Here is a 20,802-nt window from a genome sequence, read left to right as displayed (position 1 = left end):
CTAGGAGGGTGTCAAGAGTGATATTGGATGGGCTCCTGAGTCCTTCAAAGTAAGGCTTCAACAGAGTTGATGCAGTCTGTTTTTTACAAAATGTGGCCTGTGCTGTTCTCCTCTGGTCTCATTCCCATTGACATAGTGGTATCATTTTCATGTCATGAATTTTAAAAAGTGATGGGTTCTATATGAGTGTGTGTGTACACACACTCATGGACACAGCCAGAAGTTGCTTTCAAAAATTAAAAGTGAACAATGTCTGAGTTCTAGGAATGAGATGGGGCAGAACATACGAACATAACTGCTTCACAAATTGAAGGTTAAGTAAAGGAAAGGTGATGCCGTTTCTCCATCTCCACCCTTCCCTTCCCTCCCCCCCCTCCCCCTAGGCAGTCCTTTTGACCTTTCCCATCTGAGGCCAGCTGGAAAGCTGAGTTAAGAAGTGGAAAGCTTCCTCACCAAAAGATGTTGCATTTGGGTGTCATTTTCTCAGTAAATACAAAAGTGACAATTGATCTGGTAGCATATGCTGTTGCGTAATGCAGAATGCTAAAGTCAGTCTTATAGTTAATAATTGTAATACTCTATCATTTGGCTCAAAGTTGCAGTGCACAATTGCTTCAGAACTCATGTTTTTAGCTGTATATGTAAAACTCTGGTAGGATTTTGTATGTGTACAAAGTCAGCCCTCTTTGTCACTCCCTGTAATAACAAACCCTGGTGGTGAATGCTAACAGGAATGGATCCTAAACAGAGCCACTGAGAAACAAAAGGAGAGATATTAGTGTGTTTGGGGAAAGCCGAGATTTGCAAGTACAAAACGTATTGGGTGCTTTTTAAAGGGGGGTGGGTGGCGGCAAACAACTCCAAATAACTTGTGAGGGTGCTCAGCTGGAAAATGAAAACAGAAAAACAGGTGTGGGGGTAGAATCTCCTGCTTGAGCCTCAATCTAACAACTTATAATATCCTGGAGAAGGGCATAGCTTATTGTCAGGTTGGAACCCTGAACAGGCTATTCATGTTTGGAGGACACACTGCAACATTTTTTTGCAAGTTCCACTTGTTCAAAATGTTTTTCAATGCATAATTCCACTTAAACAGGGGTGGGAATCTGTGGTTCTCCAGCCATTGCTGAAAAACAGCTCCTGTCATCCACGACTATTGGCCCTGCTTGCTGGGATTGATGGGGGTTGGGGTTCAACAACAGGAAACAGGTTTCCCTTCCCTGCTGTAAAATGTTTAAAAGCAGCAGTTTGCTTCCAAGTATTTTAAAAGGAAACAAACCAAACGTTATACATTTTTAACTTGACAAGAGGCGTATGTATTTTGTGCTTGGATATCTGTAACAGAACTTAAAATATAAAGTAAGAATTACCCTCTGCCAGGGCCTCTTCACTAATTTAGGTTCTGCCCTCAGATACAGATACCCAATACACTTGCCCTATATTCAGCTGCGAATAGTGCATGCATGTTGAAATAACTGGTTTCCTCTCTATTTCCCTTTCTTCCTAGAGCAGAGATGGGGAGCTTGTGTTCTTTTATCTGTTGTTGGACGCCAGCTCCTATCAACCTCAGCCAGTCTGGCCAGTGGTCAGGGATGATGAGAATCATAGTCCAACAACACCTGGAAGCCATTTCCCCCACCATGCTCTACTGCAGAGATGAGGAACCTGTGGTCCTCCAGATGTTGTTGGACCAGAAATTCAATAATCCCTGACCATTGGGTGTGCTGGCTGGGGCTGATGCTAGTGGTAGTTCAGCAACATCGGGAAGGCTACAGGTTCCCCGTGCCTGCTCTACACAACAGATGGAAGTCTTAATTGTATATATGTACTTGCTTATTTGTACCCAAATATGAAAAGTATAACAAAAAGTAGGCTTCGACCCCCTGAAATGGGGAAAAATGTTTTTAACTTTGACGTCTAATAGAAACATACCACACACCTCATTAGGACTATTCTTTAATAACAGATCTTAAGAATGTGAGTCATAAACCACATTTTAAATTCTGAATTTTAAAGTTTGAAACCTGTTGGATCTCGCAATTTAAGATGTAATGTAGAAGTAGGGTAACATGAAGGACTTTATCATGAAATTTACCCAACCATTAAGAAATGAATAGATTTCTTGTGAAAAGGTCAAGACTCAGAGAAGTGACCCTGTCCTTCATGTGAGCTTCTTCTTAGTTACCAGGGTACAAAGGACTAAATAAAATGTGCTTTGCTAGCCTTTTGTAATCTTCCTACAAAAAAATCTTCCTTTAGAAAAACAGAAAGGATGTGACATGTATGAATCTTAACCACAGGTCATTAAATCCCTCTCTCTTTTTTCTTTTTCTTTTTTTGCAGTAAATCATAGTATCCTGCTGTACTGCGTTAGTAAGACACCACTTTGCCTTGTTGGAAGAAACTGGGGACATAGGATCTTAGCCAAATATTCAAAATGGTAATGCAAAGTTATCTCCTAACCTATATGGGAGTGGTGCTTGCTTTATACTTTCATCACCTCACCAGAGCCATTGAAGTCCCTCGGGATCGTAAGTCCACTGATTATTTATTTTTGCACTTTCTCAGTTCTTTCAGTAGGAAAGCCTTCCTCAACCTGAGGTCCTCAGATGTCGCAGGGCAACAACTCCCATCAGCCTTGCCCATTGGTCATACTAGAGTGCAGTCCAGCAATATCTGAAGGCCCAAAATTAGGGAAGGTTACACTAGGGAGTTATACACTTTAATGATCAGACTAAACTGATCAGAGAAGACTGGATGTCTGCCCTGACTTACTTCGTTGTATCCTTGAATATAGTTGCCCAAGCTTTCATGGTCCCTGTCCATGGAAGCATTTAGTAGAGTAAAAACCAGGAACTGTGACTTGAAGAAGACTATATTGAAGTTCAGCAAGTTGGAGGTAAGAAGGTAATATGAAAAATATGAAGATAAATTTACATAATGTAAAATGGACCCAGGACGCATGACATATTCAACTAGCATTATAGATGTCTACATTGTCTGATTGTTTCATTATTTGGCCCAATCAATTTTCTGTGCATTGTGAGGATCATGATAGTTTGATTTCAACTCATTTTGTGTTGATGATCATCCAGGCAGCACTGCAACTGATGGCTGAGGGCCCAGCTGTAATGAACAATAAAATTAGGAGTACTTTTGGTCATGTGCATAGGATCTTCTGTCATTTTTTATTAGCCAATGCAAAATGGCTAAGGGTAAAGTTTGGCCTGGAGTGGCCACCAAGCTTTTTCAGAAAAGAGAAAAAAGCATCAGAGCAAACTTTGGGCAAGTCCAAGCCATACATTCAAAGCACATCCAACACACATTTAAAGCACATGACTTTCTCCAAAGAATTATAGGAACTGTGTTTTTCGCTTCACAGAATTACAAATTGTCTGCACCCTTAACAAACTACAGTTCCCAAAATTCTTTGGAAGAAGTCATGTGCTTTAAATTGAATGTGCTTTAAATGTATGGTGTGGACCTGCCCTTCAGTATGTATGTCAAAGCTATTTACAGATGAACATACTACAGCCTCTATTTCTTCTTATTATTTGATTTAGAAAAGTAGATCTCAAGGGCTTTGAAGCTCAAGTCTGGAATTGCTTTTAGTTTTAATCTTGTCTCCTACTAGGAACATAGTAAGTTGCCTTCTGTTGAACCAAACTGTTGGTCCATCTAGCCCACTATTCTCTACTAACTGACAGTGGCTCTCCAGAGTTTCAGACAGATATCCCTCCCAGCCCTACCTGGAGATCCCAAGGTCTGAACCTGTGACTTTCTGAATCCGAAGCAGATGCTCTACCATTGAGCTATGGTCCTTCCCCAAACGGGAAGGTTCCCAAAGAACATCAGGCCCATGCAGATAACCCCTAACCAAGTGGTAACAGAGCTGGCTGTTGTAGCTCTGATAAAAGTCTTGAACTGAATATAAGTGATGCATATGACTGCCATAAAGAATGCATAGGAGATTCTTCTTGGTGGACAAGAGAGACCCATTAACCATTTTGTGGGCAGATGCTGTCATAAAGAAGTATAATAGCCATTGACTCCTGGGAGAAATAACAATAGTATGTTATTAGAAAGGCATGCTGCAAAACAACCTATAATTTCTTTCTCATCAGTCATCTCTTTTTTGAAGGTTAATTATTCAGTAGGCATTTATATTCCTGGCTTTGTAGAGAATAAGATCACTTTAATCACTGTGTCTCAGCCAAATGAATCAGTACAATACTGTTGTGTGCAACCCAATCTCTGAGCAGTGTGAGACTTCCAGGGGTTCCAACGCTTGTCCAGGGTTTGGTCTCCATGGAATGAAGACCAGTGGAGACTGTGGTCTCTTTAGGATATATGGTTTGTTTATACATATATACAACCTGAGCATAAGGTGGGGGGTTCACAGCATTAACAGTCCCAACAGATCTTGCTTCCCCTTTGGGCTTCTAGGAGAAGCTTCCCAAAGCCATAGCTTTGGACTCAGCACAGAGAGCAAGGCAAGCCTCTTAGTGTCTTTCCAGCTCCATATCAGACTAACACAAGATCTACCTCCTGCCCAGCCAGGTGAATGGGGAGGGTCTACCCTCATTTCTATGGCAACAGGACTGCCCTGGACCACATCTTTGGACATGTAGATTGGCTAACTCACAAAGAGACTGGCTTGCCCAGAACTATTAACTTATGAAAGGAACTGGGTTGACCAGTTCAGCAGGTCTCTCTAATACAAACTGCATCTCTACTGGCACAGAATTATAGGCTCAGAGGGGACTCACAGGTATCATCCAGACCAACCCCCCTATCCTATAACAATACTGTGTACAGTTCTGGTTGCCTCACTTCAAAAAGCATATTGTAGAGCTCAGAGCTTGGAAAAGTTACTTTTTTGAACTACAACTCCCATCAGCCCAATCCAGTGGCCATGCTGGCTGGGGCTGATGGGAGATGTAGTTCAAAAAAGTAACTTTTCCAAGCTCTGGTGGAAAAGGTTCACAAAAGGGCAACCAAAATGATTAATGGAGCTACTCCCCTATGAGGAAAGGTTAACACCATTTGGGGCTTTTTAGTTTAGAGAAAAGGCGAGTAAGTGGTGACATGATAGAGGTGTATAAAATTATGCACTGTGTAGAGAAAGTGGATAGAGAAAATATTTTCTCCTTGTCTCATAACACTAGATTTTTGGACATCAAATGAAGCTGAACGTTGGAAAATTCAGGACAGACAAAATAAAGTTCTTCACACAGTGCACAGTTAAACTATAGAATTCACTCTCACAAGTGGTAGTGATGGCCACTAACTTGGAAGGCTTTAAAAGAGGATTAGACAAATTTGTGGAGGATAAGGCTGTCAGTGTCTGCTAGCTACAATGTCTATGGTATACCACTGTCAGAGGCAGTATGCCTCTGAAAGCCCGTTGCTGGGAATCACAAGTAGGGAGAATGCTGTTGCACTCAGGTCCTTTTTTGGGGCTTCCCATGATCATTTGCTTGGCAATTGTGAGAACAGGATGTTGGACCATAATAGCCATTGCCCTGATCCAGCAGGCTCTTTTTCTGTTCTTAATTCATTAATTGTCCACAGGCAATCAAAACCGTTAAAAATCATGAGCCTAGTTTCTGAAAATAACAGTTCCCAAAAACTGATGACGGTTGAAAAGAGTACAGATTTGTATCTAGGTTTTTGAGCCTGAACAATAGTATTTGCTATTATGAGTTTTAGAGGCACTTAATGACTATTCATTTCAGTATCTTATTTATTTTATTACATTATTTTCCTACCTATCTTCCATGAACTCAAGTTGACATCTTTGTAGGGTTCCCAGGTAGCTTCCCAAACATTCACTGACAACACAAAGACCTGCAAAATTTTAGCAAGGCTGTTGCATCATGTCGTTTTAGGTCATCCCCTGGATGTTGGGTACCAGCTTTGTTTTGTTTTTGTTTTTAAATGCCTAGAAGCCATGTATTGCACATCCCTGTTGTTCACAGGGAAAGTAAGAGAAGAGTCCTCAGCATGGCTACCCAGTTTGGTACTAGTTAATAGTGGTGTCATGTTTGACTTAACTGAATTAGAAAAAACTGCTTTAAAGAAACTGAGTTTTAGCATTAGACTGAATTCTAAATAGCAATAAAAAATTCCCTTCAGTTCGGTTTGGAAATAGGTCACCAGTTAAGGGTATTTTTAGACAACATCGGGATGCCTTCAAATCTAGAGATATAAAATATCCAGAAATTGTGAAGCCAATGGGGTTGGGGGGCCAAACTTTGTAGGGAAATGGAAATATATGCAATACTTACCTTTTAATCAAGCTGAAACTTGTCTTACTGTTTTAAGAACATAAAATCCACCATTTATAATTTCACATATAACATTGTATTACTTACCATATTTTTGAAAATTACAGAGCAATTCTATGCATGTTTATTTAGTACTAAGGCCCATGCTGTTTAATTTATTCCCAGATAAGCATATGTAGGACTGCAGCCTCAAAAACATAAATGCCTAAGGACACAATCCAATATTTACTTTCCTGGGAGTAAGTTCCATTATACTCAGTGGGGCTTAATTCTGAATAGACATGTAAAGGATTGCACTGTAAGGCTGTAAATCTACAGAGCAATCCTAGATATAGGAAGCCAGCATAACCTATGGCAGCATAAGTTACCCCTATTTCAAACTCTGTTCAGGAACCTTTCGGAGGGACTACCGCTGGCTGAGCCAGCAGGTGAGTGTGGGCCTGAGTTTTGAGGATTGGGCCCTAGGTGACATGACCAGGCTGACAGAGTTTGGCATAGATGTGTCTCCTAGCCCCACCACACCCCCTTTTTGGGAGTTCCACTAGCTTAAGCTTTGCCTGCTGAGCCCCAGCTGAGAGACTTACGCTGGCATATCTCCGGCTCAGCCAGGGTGAGATACTTAGGCTACCATGGGCCAGCTAGGAAAGGACAAGAGCTGCCAAATCCAAACTGTCTTATCCTGGCAGATCTTGGGCTTGGATTGTGCTGCAACGTGGGAGTAAGCTCTGTTAGTGGAATTTACTTCTGAATAGACATGTGTAGACAGCTGGTATAGCACAGTGGGGAGGAGAGCTTGGCTGGGAGTCCAGAGTCTATGAGTTCAAATCCCCACTTGTGTCACCTGGGTGTCAAGGGCCAGCTAAAGATCACCCCTGCAGTGAGCGGCTCAGGGGTTACGTGCCCTGCCACCTGTGCAGCCGTGGGCAAGCTGCATAGTCCCAAGAAGTCCAGTTGCCCCCCAGCTGGCATTGTGGACAAGGAAGGGGCTGGCTTGTGCAGCTATGGCAAGCTGAGCAGGCCCTAGCCAGCTGGGGAGGACTTGCCTCAGAGGGTGGCAATGGTAAACCCCCTCTGAATACCGCTTGCCATGAAAACCCTATTCATAGGGTAGCCATAAGTCGGGATTGACTTGAAGGCAGTCCAGACATGTGTAGGATTCCCATGTTTGTTTTGTACAAGCAAATTTGAGTGTTATCATTCCCTATTGGCATCACTTGTGTCTAGCGATGGGTGAGAATGCCACTGAATTTGGATTTAGCACCAGACTTTTCAATGGCCCACATATTCTCCATCTTAGCAGAGTGGTCATGTTTACTCCACACTTCAGGAGTACACTTCAGGAAAACAGCTGGTCTCTGCTTGCTAATGTAAAAACTGATCAGCCTCAGTAACAGCAGAGTAGGAGGAAGCATAGCCATTTTCCTTTCAAAATATCAATAATTCCTTTCATTTGTTGATAGTTACTTTCAAAACAAGCTTTACAAAATATCAATATTTCCTTTCAGAATATTGATATTAATATTGATATTTTGGGGGAGAAAAAATTAGACAGGTAAAAGCAACTGATAGTGGACGAAGAACGAACTCGAATCAATACCACCTGTTAGGTCAACAGAATGCTTTCAAAGCTGCACGGGTCAACAGACCCCATCCCTAATTGTGTCATGTGAAAATCTTTTTACTGTATCTTTTGAGCAAGAAAAAAAATGGTCTTAAAAAGTTTATTCACTCAAAAAGAAAAATATTTCATAGAAGTTTTTTTCCCCAATGTTTCCCCAAATTTCTGACTTTTCCATTGAGAAAATTGGTGCAGGGCAGTCCTCAGGGAGAAGAAAATCCCACCTCCCTGATTTTTCTCTTTTATTTTTGTTTGTTTCTTCACTACTACTCCCCCATTTTTCTGTTTTTTCCCCCAAGGCCTTCACATTTGCACTGTTAGATTGGTTTAAAGTTTCGTTTTTTTTGTCCAAGTCCTATACACTAATTTCAGCTTAAAACCCTAAAGCATACACCACTGCATGGACTGATAGACTTTTCTTACCAATGTTGTTTCAGAGTCAGTCACATAATTGTCATTGTGGGACCTGGTACTGAATGGAAATGCTTAGGCTGTAGTCCTAGCTATAAACACTTCCCTGTGAGTGAACACAGTGGAATTTTCTTTCCAGCAAATATGCATCATATTGCACTGTTTATCAGTTTAATATAATGTGGATTTTGTTGAAAGGTCCCTTTTGCCATAGTCTTACTCAGGGTGGCCCTCCAAATATAGTTGGATTCCATTAGCCTAGCTAATTATCCGGAATGATGGGAACTGTAGCACGATAGCACCTGGAGGGCCAAAGTTAAGGCTGCCCTGGTCTTACCAAATTTCATTATGTGAAATTCAGCATTTTTCATTAAGCATTTTATTTGAAGCATATGCTTTGATTGCTTCTGATCCTACTTCATCAAAAGCTCACTTCTTGTTCTGATAGTGAGTCTCCTGAAAGCAGGAGCAGTAGAGTTAAACACAAGTGCTTTGTAAAAAAAAGAAAAGAAAAAAAGCTTCCTAGGTGTTGAGTTCCCCCCCCCCTTTGAATGGAAGAAAGAGTGATTTTGTCTTACCAAGTGTAACATGACCTTGGAAAAGAAACAAGGCATGCTTGGTACTAGTTCCAAAGGTTGCTTGCTTTGTAAACAACCGTTTGCATTTCTGAAGCACCTTCTACCAAGAGCATAATTAGTACTTCACTATTATCACTTAATTCCCATAATACTCTGTTTGGGGCAGGAGGTGGGTGCAATTAGCTCTTTGTTGTAGGCTATGAAACTGCAATACAGTTTAATGTGCAGCTTGTATCCATTTTATAGCTTTCTGTTTGTTGAGTTGGGGCTGTTTTGTGGTAAATGTTTGCCTCATGTAAGGACTAATATTCAAGTGCTAGTGACATGCAACCATCCTATAAAGAAACATGCATCTCCCTTGTTTCAGCCTGTGTTGAAAATGCATAGGAATTGTTCTTTCTAGTCTACCCTTTATCTAAACAGCACTTGGGGATCAACTGGGACATTTCCAGCAGAGAATGCAATCTTCAGCACTCTTACTAGGGTGTAAGCCCCATTGAGCTCATTGCGACCTAGTTCTGAATAATCATGTTTAGGATTGCACTGCATGTCAGCTTGTGCTTTTGGGGCAGTTGAACAACCCACTAAAAAGCAAGTATTGGGGTGGATGCAGTGCATGCTCTTTTGGTGAGGTGATTTGACAAATGTTTTCTAGTATTGCCTACTTCAAAGCATTGATACTCATCACAGGACCTTGTAACAGGATGAGGCAGAAAAGTGGGGCATCCCAAATCAATGGAAAATGTTAAAGGATCTGGCGAACATCTGCTTCACCCAGCTGGGCCCATTTCAAAGGTTTTCTTTTCCTTTTGGAGGCATCAGGCTCTAGAGTCCCCTTCTCCTTCTTCATGCAAGCTGCCAGGGAATTGGATTTTTAATCTTCCTTTTATTGAACACAGAAAGTGCTCTGTTTCCCTTTGGTGCTTTCCTATTGTTCGTGGCAGAGACTTAGCTAATTAATTCATCACTCCCATTTATGAACTTGAAAGGCTTCAGGTTTTACTAAGTCGAGCAGGTGGTGCATAAATAGCTACAGCTGCTCAGTGTTTATGATAAGTTTGCAAATTGCTGATTCTCCACACAAATGAGCTCTCTTCCCTCTGAACTGCAGACCCTCAAGGTTTCCCTTCTTGGAGATTAGTGGTTTCTACAGGTGCAGGGGTGTGAGTTAGAGCAAATATCCATCAGTGAGGCCAGGGTATCAGATTTGAATATTGAGTTGTTTAGCTGGGAAACTTCCCCTCGATGATCTTGGAGAGGGAGCTGCAAATATATTGAACCAAACTTGAGCATTATCTGCATTCAAACAAAAAGATTCTTAAGGAGGGTTGATAATGCACATATACATAGATGTCTAAAAATCAGCATGGCTTCTACAAATGGAAGCCTTGCTTCACCATCTTTAGAATGTTGAAGCTGTTCTTCAAACTAGTATATCTGCACAAATATGTGCAAAGAGATAACAGAAATACATATAGAAACCACAGACTCCCAAGGAAATTTAGTAGTCATAGGATTAGAGGACTATTCTTCTCATGAATTGGTAATGATTAAAGAAGCAGAGGATAAGAAAAAAAATTAAGTTTCCTAATGGATGGAAGTGAGCATTGGAGTACTGCAAAGATGTGTATTGGGACCTTTGCAGTTTAGGCTGGAATCCTATAAACACTTACCTAGGAATAAGCTTCATTCAGTATAGTGGGACTTGCTTTCAAATAAAATGCATCAGATTGTGCTGTATTTTTGTTTGTAAATTATCTTGACTTGGAAAGATAGCAACATTTAGGAGCTTCCCTCCCTGGGCTAATAGTACCCATGGGGGTAGGGATGTTGGGACTGTGATAGAGGAGGAAAGGGTTAAAAAAAACCATGCTGTGGTCCCAATGAACATGGGGGTCCTGCACCTGCTATGCTATGAGCAATTTTAAAAAACCAGTGCAGGAGCAAGTGAAGTGTTTAGTAGCCCTATCAGTGCATATTAGTAACAAATTGAGCCTCTATGACTAGAGGCATTGTACCTGTGATTGCTGGGTCAAACAGACCAGACATGCCAGAGCGTATTACTGGCCTCTGTTGGAACCCTCGTGGACTAGATGGGCCTTTGATTTGATGTAGCAATTCTAGCTTTATGCTCTTAACCTATAGTACATGGCACTCTCCAATTAGGGATGGAAGAGGTGGTTATGTTAAACTTAATGGCTTGCATGGAACCTGCAAACAGCACTTTTCCTCTAGTAACGCACATCAGGCAGTAAGCTTTTAAATCGCTGCTGAGGAACCTAGGGTTGTAGACTTGTTACTGGCCCTGGCCCTTTGCTTTTAAAAACATCCTGGAATGCAAAACTGAGCAGATTAAACTTTTCCGTCATCACTACACAGACATTTTATATAGTCTCAAATGCAATTATTTTCAATGGCAGTTCACACTTTTAAGCTATCAAGTAATGTACATGCATGAATGCATGTGTTAACCAGCCATTAGGGTGCTAGGATGGTACAGCCAACATTTTTTACATATGTGGGTATTAATGACCAATTCAATTTTTGTTTCAAAACAAAAGTGTGAAGTAACCCTTGTAGAAGGAGAAACCTTTTAACCTGGTTGATTTATTCATTCAACACGACTGTTCAGAACACATGTGGGGATTATAGACTGAGAACACAGGCCCTGAAAGCTACAGCTCAGACACCTGAGAGGAAGTGGGGGGAAATTGTTTATTCTAACAATTGTGTACATATCTGTCCACCAAAACTCAGTATGATCATCACATCTACATGTTTAGTAACCACCCTGTGCCCACTGACCATGGTCCCCAAATCTCTGTGCCTTACCATGAATGTCTGAAGGGGAAACCTACATGTGAAGGTGCTCCAGTCAATTTGAAACCCAGTTGCTCAGGGTTCCATATCATGTAGGTCCTGCTTTTGGATCTTTCAGCTGCCACGAGCTGGTGGGGGGTGGGGACGGCGGGGACGGCAACAGCAGGGGTTGGGCAAGCAGGCATGATCTCCCTCCCCCTTCATATGTTCACTGTATTAATGCAGGTAACAAGTGAAAAGGGTTCAACAGGCAAGGCGTTCTTGGGCCCAGCTACTCCCCTTGGCTTCAATAGGAGCTGCTATCCTGGAGCTAGCAGCTTCAGGAGCGGGAGAAGGAAGAGGCACTTTTCATCCAGATTGCAGCAGGGAAGAAAACGGTTAGCACCGTGGTCCCTTTTCTGATCCCCCCCCCCCGGTCTGTTGTTTGAGTTTCTGAATGATTTTTGAAACCATCACATATATCATGGCACCTAGTTTCTAATGCCATCTTGGCTAGTTTGTCTGGTTCAAAGTGACTCCGCATGATTGATTAATTGTATTTGTTACATTTCTATCCCACCTTTTCTCCAAAGAGCTCAGGTTGGCATATATGGTTCTCTTCCCTCTCCATTTTATCCTCACAACAGCCCTGTGAGGTAGGTTAGGCTGAGAGACTGCAACCGGCCCAAGGTCACCGAGCAGGCTTCATGGTCTTCCAGACCGTAGTCCAACACCACACCGGCTATAATTGCATGGAATATGTGTAGTTCTCATTCCCATATACAATTTCCTAGTGTGATTCCTTTGAGTCTGAAAAAATGTCACACAGTGATTGTGGAAATAGCTGCTGATAAGCAGGCCATACTGTAAATTCTCCATGTGATCAGAGGCACACATGAAACTGAGGATGATATGGGCCTCATAAAATGGAAGGGATATTTGAACCTGTGAACCAACCCTCGTTCACGTCCTTGAGCAATACAGGAACTTGGAAGTTGACCTTGTTTGAAGGTTTAGCCCATATGTTACAGCTGGAATGGGGAGCCTGTGGCCCTCCACTCCATCAGCCCCACCCGGCATGGCGAATGGTTTGGAATGATGGGAATAGTAGTCCAGAAACATCTGGAAGGGCACATAACCACCTCTTTAAAGTCTTGAGTGGCTTTGTTGTTGTGGGGCAGTAATTGCAACCTATGTCGTTTATTAATTGTAACCTATTAATTTCTCCTTACACTTTTGTTGTTGTCTTATGTAACCCTTTACAGGAGCTCAGCATATCATACTTAGGCTAATCATCACCATTATTAAAACAATAAGTTTTTGATTTAATCTTTTTAGATTTGTATTAGATCTAAAATGTGTTAGACTAACCCTTCCTCTCTCTCTCTCTCTCTCTCTCTCGTTTTACTACGCTTATACCTTGGAACTAACAGCAAGTATTCAAGATACATGTAAGTCCTACTTACCGTCTTGTTTTTTCTCCGAAGCAGCTGCCTCTAGTTCTGAAAAATTAATCACAGGAAATCAGTACATAGCGGCAATGTACATAGCAGCCAAGCAGCCCAACGCAAATGGGGCTGTAGGGTGGGCATTACTTGTATGGTTCATGGCAGTGAGTCTTTAGAGATGAAAGCCCAAGGTTTTGCAGCTTGATCTTCAGAACTAGGCTCATAACTGGATGGTAACATAGAGAAGGTGTATAGTATTCTAAACAGATAAGGAATTGACACATTTTTGTTATTGGAGTAAATGGTACTTAGCATCAAATATAGGTAAGATACAAACTTTGAGTAAGACCTTTTATTGGTCTAACTATATTGAAAGGTTAGCAAGCTTTCTAGTTGTACAGGGCTGTTCTTTAGTCTTCTAGGCACTCTTAGCTGAGGAAGTATTCTGTAAATCATGAAAGTTTTTACTGTCTTTTCAACATATTGTCCCAATAAAACAGCCAGGTGGACTTTTTTTATATACATTTGAGCCTTACTACTTGTAGAGAGACCTTCTTGTTTCAGGAAGAGGGACAGTCCTCTTACCCATTACCACTTCACCAATTCCTATGAGTGTTTTTGGTTTTTTTTAAAACCCAGTGTGAGGCACAGCAATGAGTGTGTGTGAGGAAAGCTTATTCAAGCTATTGGTAGTCTGAGAAAATATTATATGGTTGTGCACCACCCCAATCTCCGAGCAGTGCCAGACTTCCAGGGGTCCCTGCGCTTGCCTAGGGTTTGGTTTCCTTGGAAAGAAGGCCAGTGGAGACTGTGGTGTATTTTAGGAAATACAGCTTTTATTTGCACACATTTGAACCTGAGCTTAAGATGGAGGGGTTCACAGCGTTCTCAGTCCATCCGAACTTGCTCCCTGTTGCCCATGGCTTTGGGGTTCCAAACAGCAAATAAGCCTTTCTGTCTGTCTCCAGTTCCCAATGTCTCCAGCCTAGACTGAAAACAGAAGCCTCTCCTTGGGTCTAGGATTGGGGGGAAGGAGGGCCTGTCTCCTGAAAAGAGTTCCAATAACAGGATTTCTCTGGCCCAAAATCTGTTTACCTGTTAATGGGCACTTACAGACCCATTAGCTCACCTGGCCGCTCTATTAGAGTAACAAAGGAGACCCCCTAGCCTGACTAGTGGTGCAGGTGTCTTTTGCAGGTTACATCTCTTGAAAAATGGAAATGGATGCCATGGCGACCCTATGAATAGGGTTTTCATGGTAAGCGGTATTCAGAGGGGGTTTACCATTGCCTCCCTCTGAGGCTGAGAGGCAGTGACTGGCCCAAGGTCACCCAGTGAGCTTCATGGCTGTGTGGGAATTCAAACCCTGGTCTCCCAGGTCGTAGTCCAACACTCTAACCATTACACCACACTGGCTTACAGGCACACAGTTATAAACTAGAAAGGGTCTCACAGATATCCAAACCCACCCCCACAATCCTATAACAATATAATGGCCACTTAAGAGAGGAAACCTTGGGGAAAATGGAATGCTGTGGCTTGCTTCAAGGCAGTGGACTAAACACCAAGCCATTATTTAGCACTATAAGAATTAGCTGAAGGATCCCAGGCTTGCATTCATCTTCTCCTCATGAACTATGTCTCCCTCACTCCTTCCTTCCCTTGTGTGCAGCAAACCAAATTAGAACAATTTTGCGAGGAACTGTTATTTAAATTGCTAGTGTAAAGTAGGAACCCCATCAAAGGAAAGGAAAGATGGTACCAAGCCTCGGCTTGATTTTCCTCATTCTCTGTGCCAATTTGTCCTAAACATGAAAGCCTCATTATCACCTCATTTACTTGCCAAAGAAAGGTGAGTCAGTCAATTACCCTGGTGCTTTACCAAATGATGTCATTATTCCTGCTCTGAAAAAGTCCCAGAGCTGCACTCCCCTTCCCTCCCCCTCTCCACTACACCACAGTTGATTATAGCAACAATGCTCCATTGCAGCCTACCTCCCCCAACTCTCTGCTGCCCTATGCATTCATATTTATTATTTCTTAATTCTTATTAAATTTATATCCTGCCATTCCTCCCAGAAGGAACCCAGGGTGGTAAACCAGCAGCAAAACACTAAAAACATCTATAAAACATATTAAAAGCAAGATATCTTTTAAAAAAACATCTTAAAAACAAAACATCTAAAAATATTCCTGGTTTTTTTTAAGGCATCTGTAAAAAATATTTTTTAAAAAATCTTAAAAATACTTTCTGTGCAGATCAGACTGGAATAAGGTCTCTACTTAAAAGGCTTGTTGAAAGAGGAAGATCTTCTGTGGGCACCAAAAAAACAACAGAGACAGCGCCAGTATAATATTTAAGGGGAGGGAATTCCATAGGGTAGGTGCCACAACACTAAAGGTCCACTTCCTATATTGTGTGGAACGGACCTTCTGATGAGATGATATCTGCTGTAGGCCCTCACTTCATAAGGAGAAGATGCATCAGAATAGCTTTGGAGACAGTTTTTCCAGGTATGATTCCATGAGCCAAATGTGGGAGCCTTCTTATTAGGCTTTTCCTACTGGGTGGGTGAACTTATTTCGTGGCACTTCATATATATTTGCATAGGGCATGTGGATTCAGAGATGGGTGCATAATAGTCTCTTGAGATGGCCTCTTTGGTTCCATCTGCATGTTCGTATTTTTCTGTGGCTGTTTCTTCACAATCCTGATTATTCTCTTCCCATACTTGGATTATCAGATGGTAACTGTATGTGAAGATCAAGCAATTTGGGAGCACAACATTGTGGGGAATTGGCACAGAACCTTTGTAAGTCCAGGCATGGTTTTATCTAGTGACACAATGATTGCAAGTGTGCCGTGCAGTACTTTGCTATCAATGTGCCTGTTTGCTGATATTACATGCCAGAAGGCTGGATATCTGCATGGTTGCCACAGCCTCTGTTACTGCACTTGATCTTGCAAAGACTTGTCTGCTTGCAGAAAGGAAGTTGTTGATGTGACTCAGCAGGTCACAGGAGAAGGAGCAAAGATTCCATTGGAGTAAATACAGACCAACTGTGGTACATATGGTTGCAATCATCAGTTGTCTCATGGCTCTCCAGAACTCATTCTGTGCAGCAGATTGCAAGCCTTCTGTGTTCTAGCTTACATCTGAATGTAGCCCAGCAAAGTAGCCTTGTATGGATTTTATAGGAAGAAGCATATGTCTTTAAAGGAAGTGGGGGAGGAAAATGTTGCTTGCTAGAAAGGGCTCTCAGCCCAGTTTGTACATCTCATTAAACCACAGTTTAAAACGGGTGGGAAACACCAGTCTGATTCTTAATTCTCCCACCTTTGGCCAACTTTGACTGGTGGGTAGGGTCGCCCGCTCATCAAAGTTCAAAGGAACTCCCTGTCAGTGCTGATCAGCTGATTGGTTAGAATGACCCCCTTCGAAGTCTTTTTGCAGGTACTGTTTGAATTCAAACTGCACCTGTACCAGGGCTGTGGAGTCGGTATGTCAAACCTTCGACTCCGACTCCTCAATTTTTCAACTATCCGACTCCGACTCCTCTATTTTTCTACTGTCCGATGCAGACTCATTCATAAATGGCAAATATATATTAATTTTTCTACTGTCTGACTCCAATGCTGACTCCTTTATAAATGGCAAATGTATATTAATGTATTACTATTAATAAATTAATATTAATATATTAATTTATTTTGAAGTCGGAGTCAGTACATTTCTACCGACTCCGACTCCACCCAAAATTGCTTCCGACTCCACCCAAAATTGCTTACGACTCCGACTCCAACTCCACAACCCTGACCTGTACATGGACAAAGTGGGGCTCACTGATGTGACAGCGAGCCATATCAGCTTGCTCTTGGGACTTCCTAATGGGGATCTCCTTAGTGCAGTCAATTTCAGTGGGGCTTGCTTTGTCCATTTGTAGGCACAGTTTGAATCCAAACAGTGCCTGCAAACAGATTTCAAAGGGGCTCACTAGAGCCACAAATCAAGAGCTCACTTTGCAGCGATGTCCTTGCCTGCATGCCTCACATTGCATATGACATCAACTTTGGCACCGTTGGCCATGGTTTGGGGAGAGCTGCCACGCAGGCCTGATTGATTTTGCTTCTTTATATGCCACCTTTCAATATTGCAAAAGACATAATCTAAACTTAAATACAAAAGAACAAAGCAAGTTAATAGACAATAAAGTTCCAGATGCTAGTGCAAGTCTTACTGCATCCAAGGAGCCTGTGCAACCTGGCTTAAGTACAGTCCAGAGGGGACAAATTGGGACCCATGGCAGGCCAAATTAGGCCTGCCATCTGGAGGTTCCCCATTCCAGGTTTAAAACCTTCTGTGGTTTAATGTGAATCAAAAGTGTGCTCAAAAATTGCAAGTTGCACCTCTCTGCCTGGCTTGTCATGTCATCCAAATGTTACCACTCAAAGCTTGTTTGGAGGAAACAAGCCACACACTTGGATTCAGAGGACATGACAAGCCACATGGCAGTAGCAAGGGGGGGGAAAGTACCCTGGGAACATTTGGGCAACTTGCATTAGCATGCTGATTTCCCACCCAGCTGCCCACCCCCCACTCTTTCCTCACAAAATTTTTTAGTGCTAAATGCAAATTAGATACTTTTTAATATTGGCTAGTTCTCCCTGGTTTTCTCAAGCCACTGAGATTAGAGGGAAAGCCAGCTGAACCTGTAGTTGACATATGCAGGGATGGAGAGGGAGGGCAGGAGCAGTATGAGAAAGGGATCTGCTCGGTTCATCCTTGTCCCCAACTTCCTTAATTTATTAATAACATTAGGGTGGCAGTCCTAACTCCAGACAATTCGTGGCCAGGTTGAACAGAGTGACGGAGCTGCCACTGCAGCGCTGCTGTGCAGGTTGACTGGGGTAGAAGATTGGGGGGGGGAAACAGATTGCTGCACCACCCTTGAGCGTCGGGCCCCAGGTCAGGCCCAATATCATCAAATAGCAGCAATTCTCAGTTTGGGATCCAATGGATTCCAGGCTGTCTCAGCCCCTCCACCCTCACCCTTGGAACACTCCATTTTGGGGCTTTCACTGGCTGCTTCTGGCGGGGATCCCACCAGGGTCACTCTTGCCCATAGGTTTGGTGGGTGGAAGAAGGAGGTCCACAATGGTGGAGTGAATCTTACATTTCTCTGCCAATGGCAGAGAACAGAAGACTGGCTTAGCTGCCAGCCTGACTGGGGGGGGGAATTCTTCTGCCAATCAGTCAAAGATGAACATAAAAAAAGAAAGAAGAAAAATGTTGTCTTCTATGCTGGTAAGTTGTTGGAAAAGGAGAGGAAAAGGGACATTTTGTTTTGTGAATTGGGCTGCTGGAAGGAGGGAGGTGAGGGCGAGGAGTTTAACATTTTGTGGCGAGAAAAGACAGTGGAGTCAGCCTTTATACGAAAAACCCTCCATGAGGCAACCTACTCCTGAATTTTCAATGAGTGTGGAGGGAGAAGTTCAAAGTTCTTGAGTAATTCCCAAACAGGGAAAGAATTCTATTTATGTTCAGGGACACTCTTTATTACTTAACTATTATTTCTGCTTAAGAATTATTTGCTATGGATTCACTTACTTTTCTTAGGCTAGTCACTTACTGCTATGCTTCAACGTGCCTCAGTTGTAAAATGGGCCAATATTCTCTAAGTAGGGTAAATGCAATAAAGTGCATATCTGCATTACACCCACACATACATATACATTTGCCTGTCCCTGGTCTGATTGCTTTTATCACCTAAAACTGTCTGTTTGCATACTCTTTTAGTTCCTGCTTTATGTTGTGTGGAACATTTGAGTCTGCTGTGTCTTGGCCCTACCACTCTCTGCCAGACTATTCTGCCTCTAGGCTCATCCAGTCATGCACAGGAGACAGTGTTCCTGTTTCATATGTGAAGGGTTGGAGACTGCAGCTTTGCATCAGGAAAAATCTCTTCCCCCACAAAGAAAGTAAGGCCTTGCTAGGGTCTGCACAAGACACTATCTTTGGGAAGTGTTTGAGTAAAGGAAGGAAGTTCTTGATTGTTCCTTGTCAGTGGAGGCCCGAGTCTCAGTGGCACGAAATGACTTTCACCAGCTATTGCTGTTCCTTAAAAGGATAGCTTGGCCACAGTAATCCATGCTCCTAGTAATCTCCTGCTTGGATGATTTTAATACATTCTACATAGGGCTGCCCTATGTAGGAGCTGGAGATTGCAGCTGATGCAACATGCAACCGCCCAGTTACCTGAAGGAGTGGCTCCCTATATGTCCTATTCATGCTTTGAGATCTGCTGGGGCCTCTTGTAATACCATCATCTACTGACGTTCAGGGATCTATGACTTGCCAGGTGGCCACTTTGGCAATGGCACCCTGGCTGCGGAATATCCTCCACCCAAAGATGTGGCTGGTGTCAAAATTGTCCATGTTTTGGTGCCTACTGAAGATCTTCCCCATCCTTTGGCTTTCTGAATATTCAAGGCAACTGGTCTGTATGGTGATGTTGGTAAACGGAGTGGGGGTTTTGCGCACTCTTATTTTTAATATTCTACTTACTATTTTAATATTTTGATTGATTGTTACCTGCCCTGGGATTTTGAGACAAATGGTGGGATATCTATTATTATTGTTATTGTTGTTATTAATCAACATCAACAACAATACCACCCTCCAGTTTAATCTGACTTTGGGCACATTCTACTAGGAAGTTCTTCTTTGCACAGCTCATACTCATTTTAATTGGGCTTGCACAATAGAAACCTCAGTGGATTGTGCTCCTTGTCTCTCAGAAGCATGAAGGCAGGATGTAGAGAACTGATGATGTGCTGCAAATAAGATAAAAACCCTGAATTTCTTAAGAATGCGGGCTGTGGAGTTTGTAGAAGGGTCTTTGTGCTTTACACGGTTTGTGAAACAAAACAAAAAAGGAGGCTTGGATAACATCAGGAAAGACCAGTTGCGCTTAATCATTTCAAATGGCATTATGTGGGAATGTCTTCATTTTCCCCTTGTTTATTATCTCCGTCTGTCCTTCTTATATGCTTTGCAGTGCCTCAACCCCCCACTATTACAAAGCAGTCCGTGAAGGATTATATTGTAGATCCGAGGGACAACATCTACATTGAATGTGAAGCAAAAGGGAACCCCACTCCCACGTGAGTGCAGTCCTAATTTATTTGTTAGGCTTGAATCCCACCCATTTCTCTTAGAGCTCAGAGTACCTACAACCAGATGCTTATAATCAAGGTAATGCTAAGCCCAGACCTGACTGTGGGTCACCATAGCACTCATCACAGAGAAGCTATTCTGCAGCCCTTCATGGCAACTGTAAAACACACACTGTCTCTTGCATGTTTAAACATGCAAGAGTTTTTGTTTAATAGCTCAGAAAATCATTGATTATGTTGAATGTACTGTACATTCAACTGTAAGGATAACATTAGCAAATTCTCTGGAGTAAATTGGAAGAGTTTATATCATAAAGATTATTATAGCTCTTGTAACTGGATGCCTTGCAAAAATGACTTGCAAATGCCATCTGATGGTTATTCCATATAAATGTTTTGACCACTTTGTTTCCTCTCCCATTGCCTTTAGCACTGATAACAAGTGATAAGATCCTAAATATGCTGCTCTATTCACATTACA

The 20,802-nt window shown here is 42.2% G+C and overlaps 1 protein-coding gene across 18 annotated transcripts in view; it reads left to right on the top strand.

Annotated features, from left to right (window-relative positions):
* NFASC (neurofascin) overlaps positions 1–20,802 on the top strand; it is a 275,345-nt gene that overhangs the window by 115,980 nt on the left and 138,563 nt on the right. For 14 of the 18 annotated variants that reach the window (XM_061632193.1, XM_061632186.1, XM_061632205.1 and 11 more), the window contains 3 exons: positions 2,344–2,531; positions 13,130–13,147; positions 20,204–20,309. In XM_061632193.1, coding sequence (XP_061488177.1) covers positions 2,438–2,531; positions 13,130–13,147; positions 20,204–20,309 — 218 coding nt within the window. In that variant the 5' untranslated portion in view covers positions 2,344–2,437. The remainder of the gene's footprint in view (positions 1–2,343; positions 2,532–13,129; positions 13,148–20,203; positions 20,310–20,802) is intronic. The other 4 variants (XM_061632198.1, XM_061632200.1, XM_061632192.1 and 1 more) reach the window with 4 other exon arrangements.

The sequence above is a fragment of the Rhineura floridana genome, chromosome 6, assembly GCF_030035675.1.
Source record: "Rhineura floridana isolate rRhiFlo1 chromosome 6, rRhiFlo1.hap2, whole genome shotgun sequence".
Taxonomy (NCBI): Eukaryota; Metazoa; Chordata; class Lepidosauria; order Squamata; family Rhineuridae; genus Rhineura; species Rhineura floridana.
This window is presented reverse-complemented; position numbering and strand designations above follow the sequence as displayed.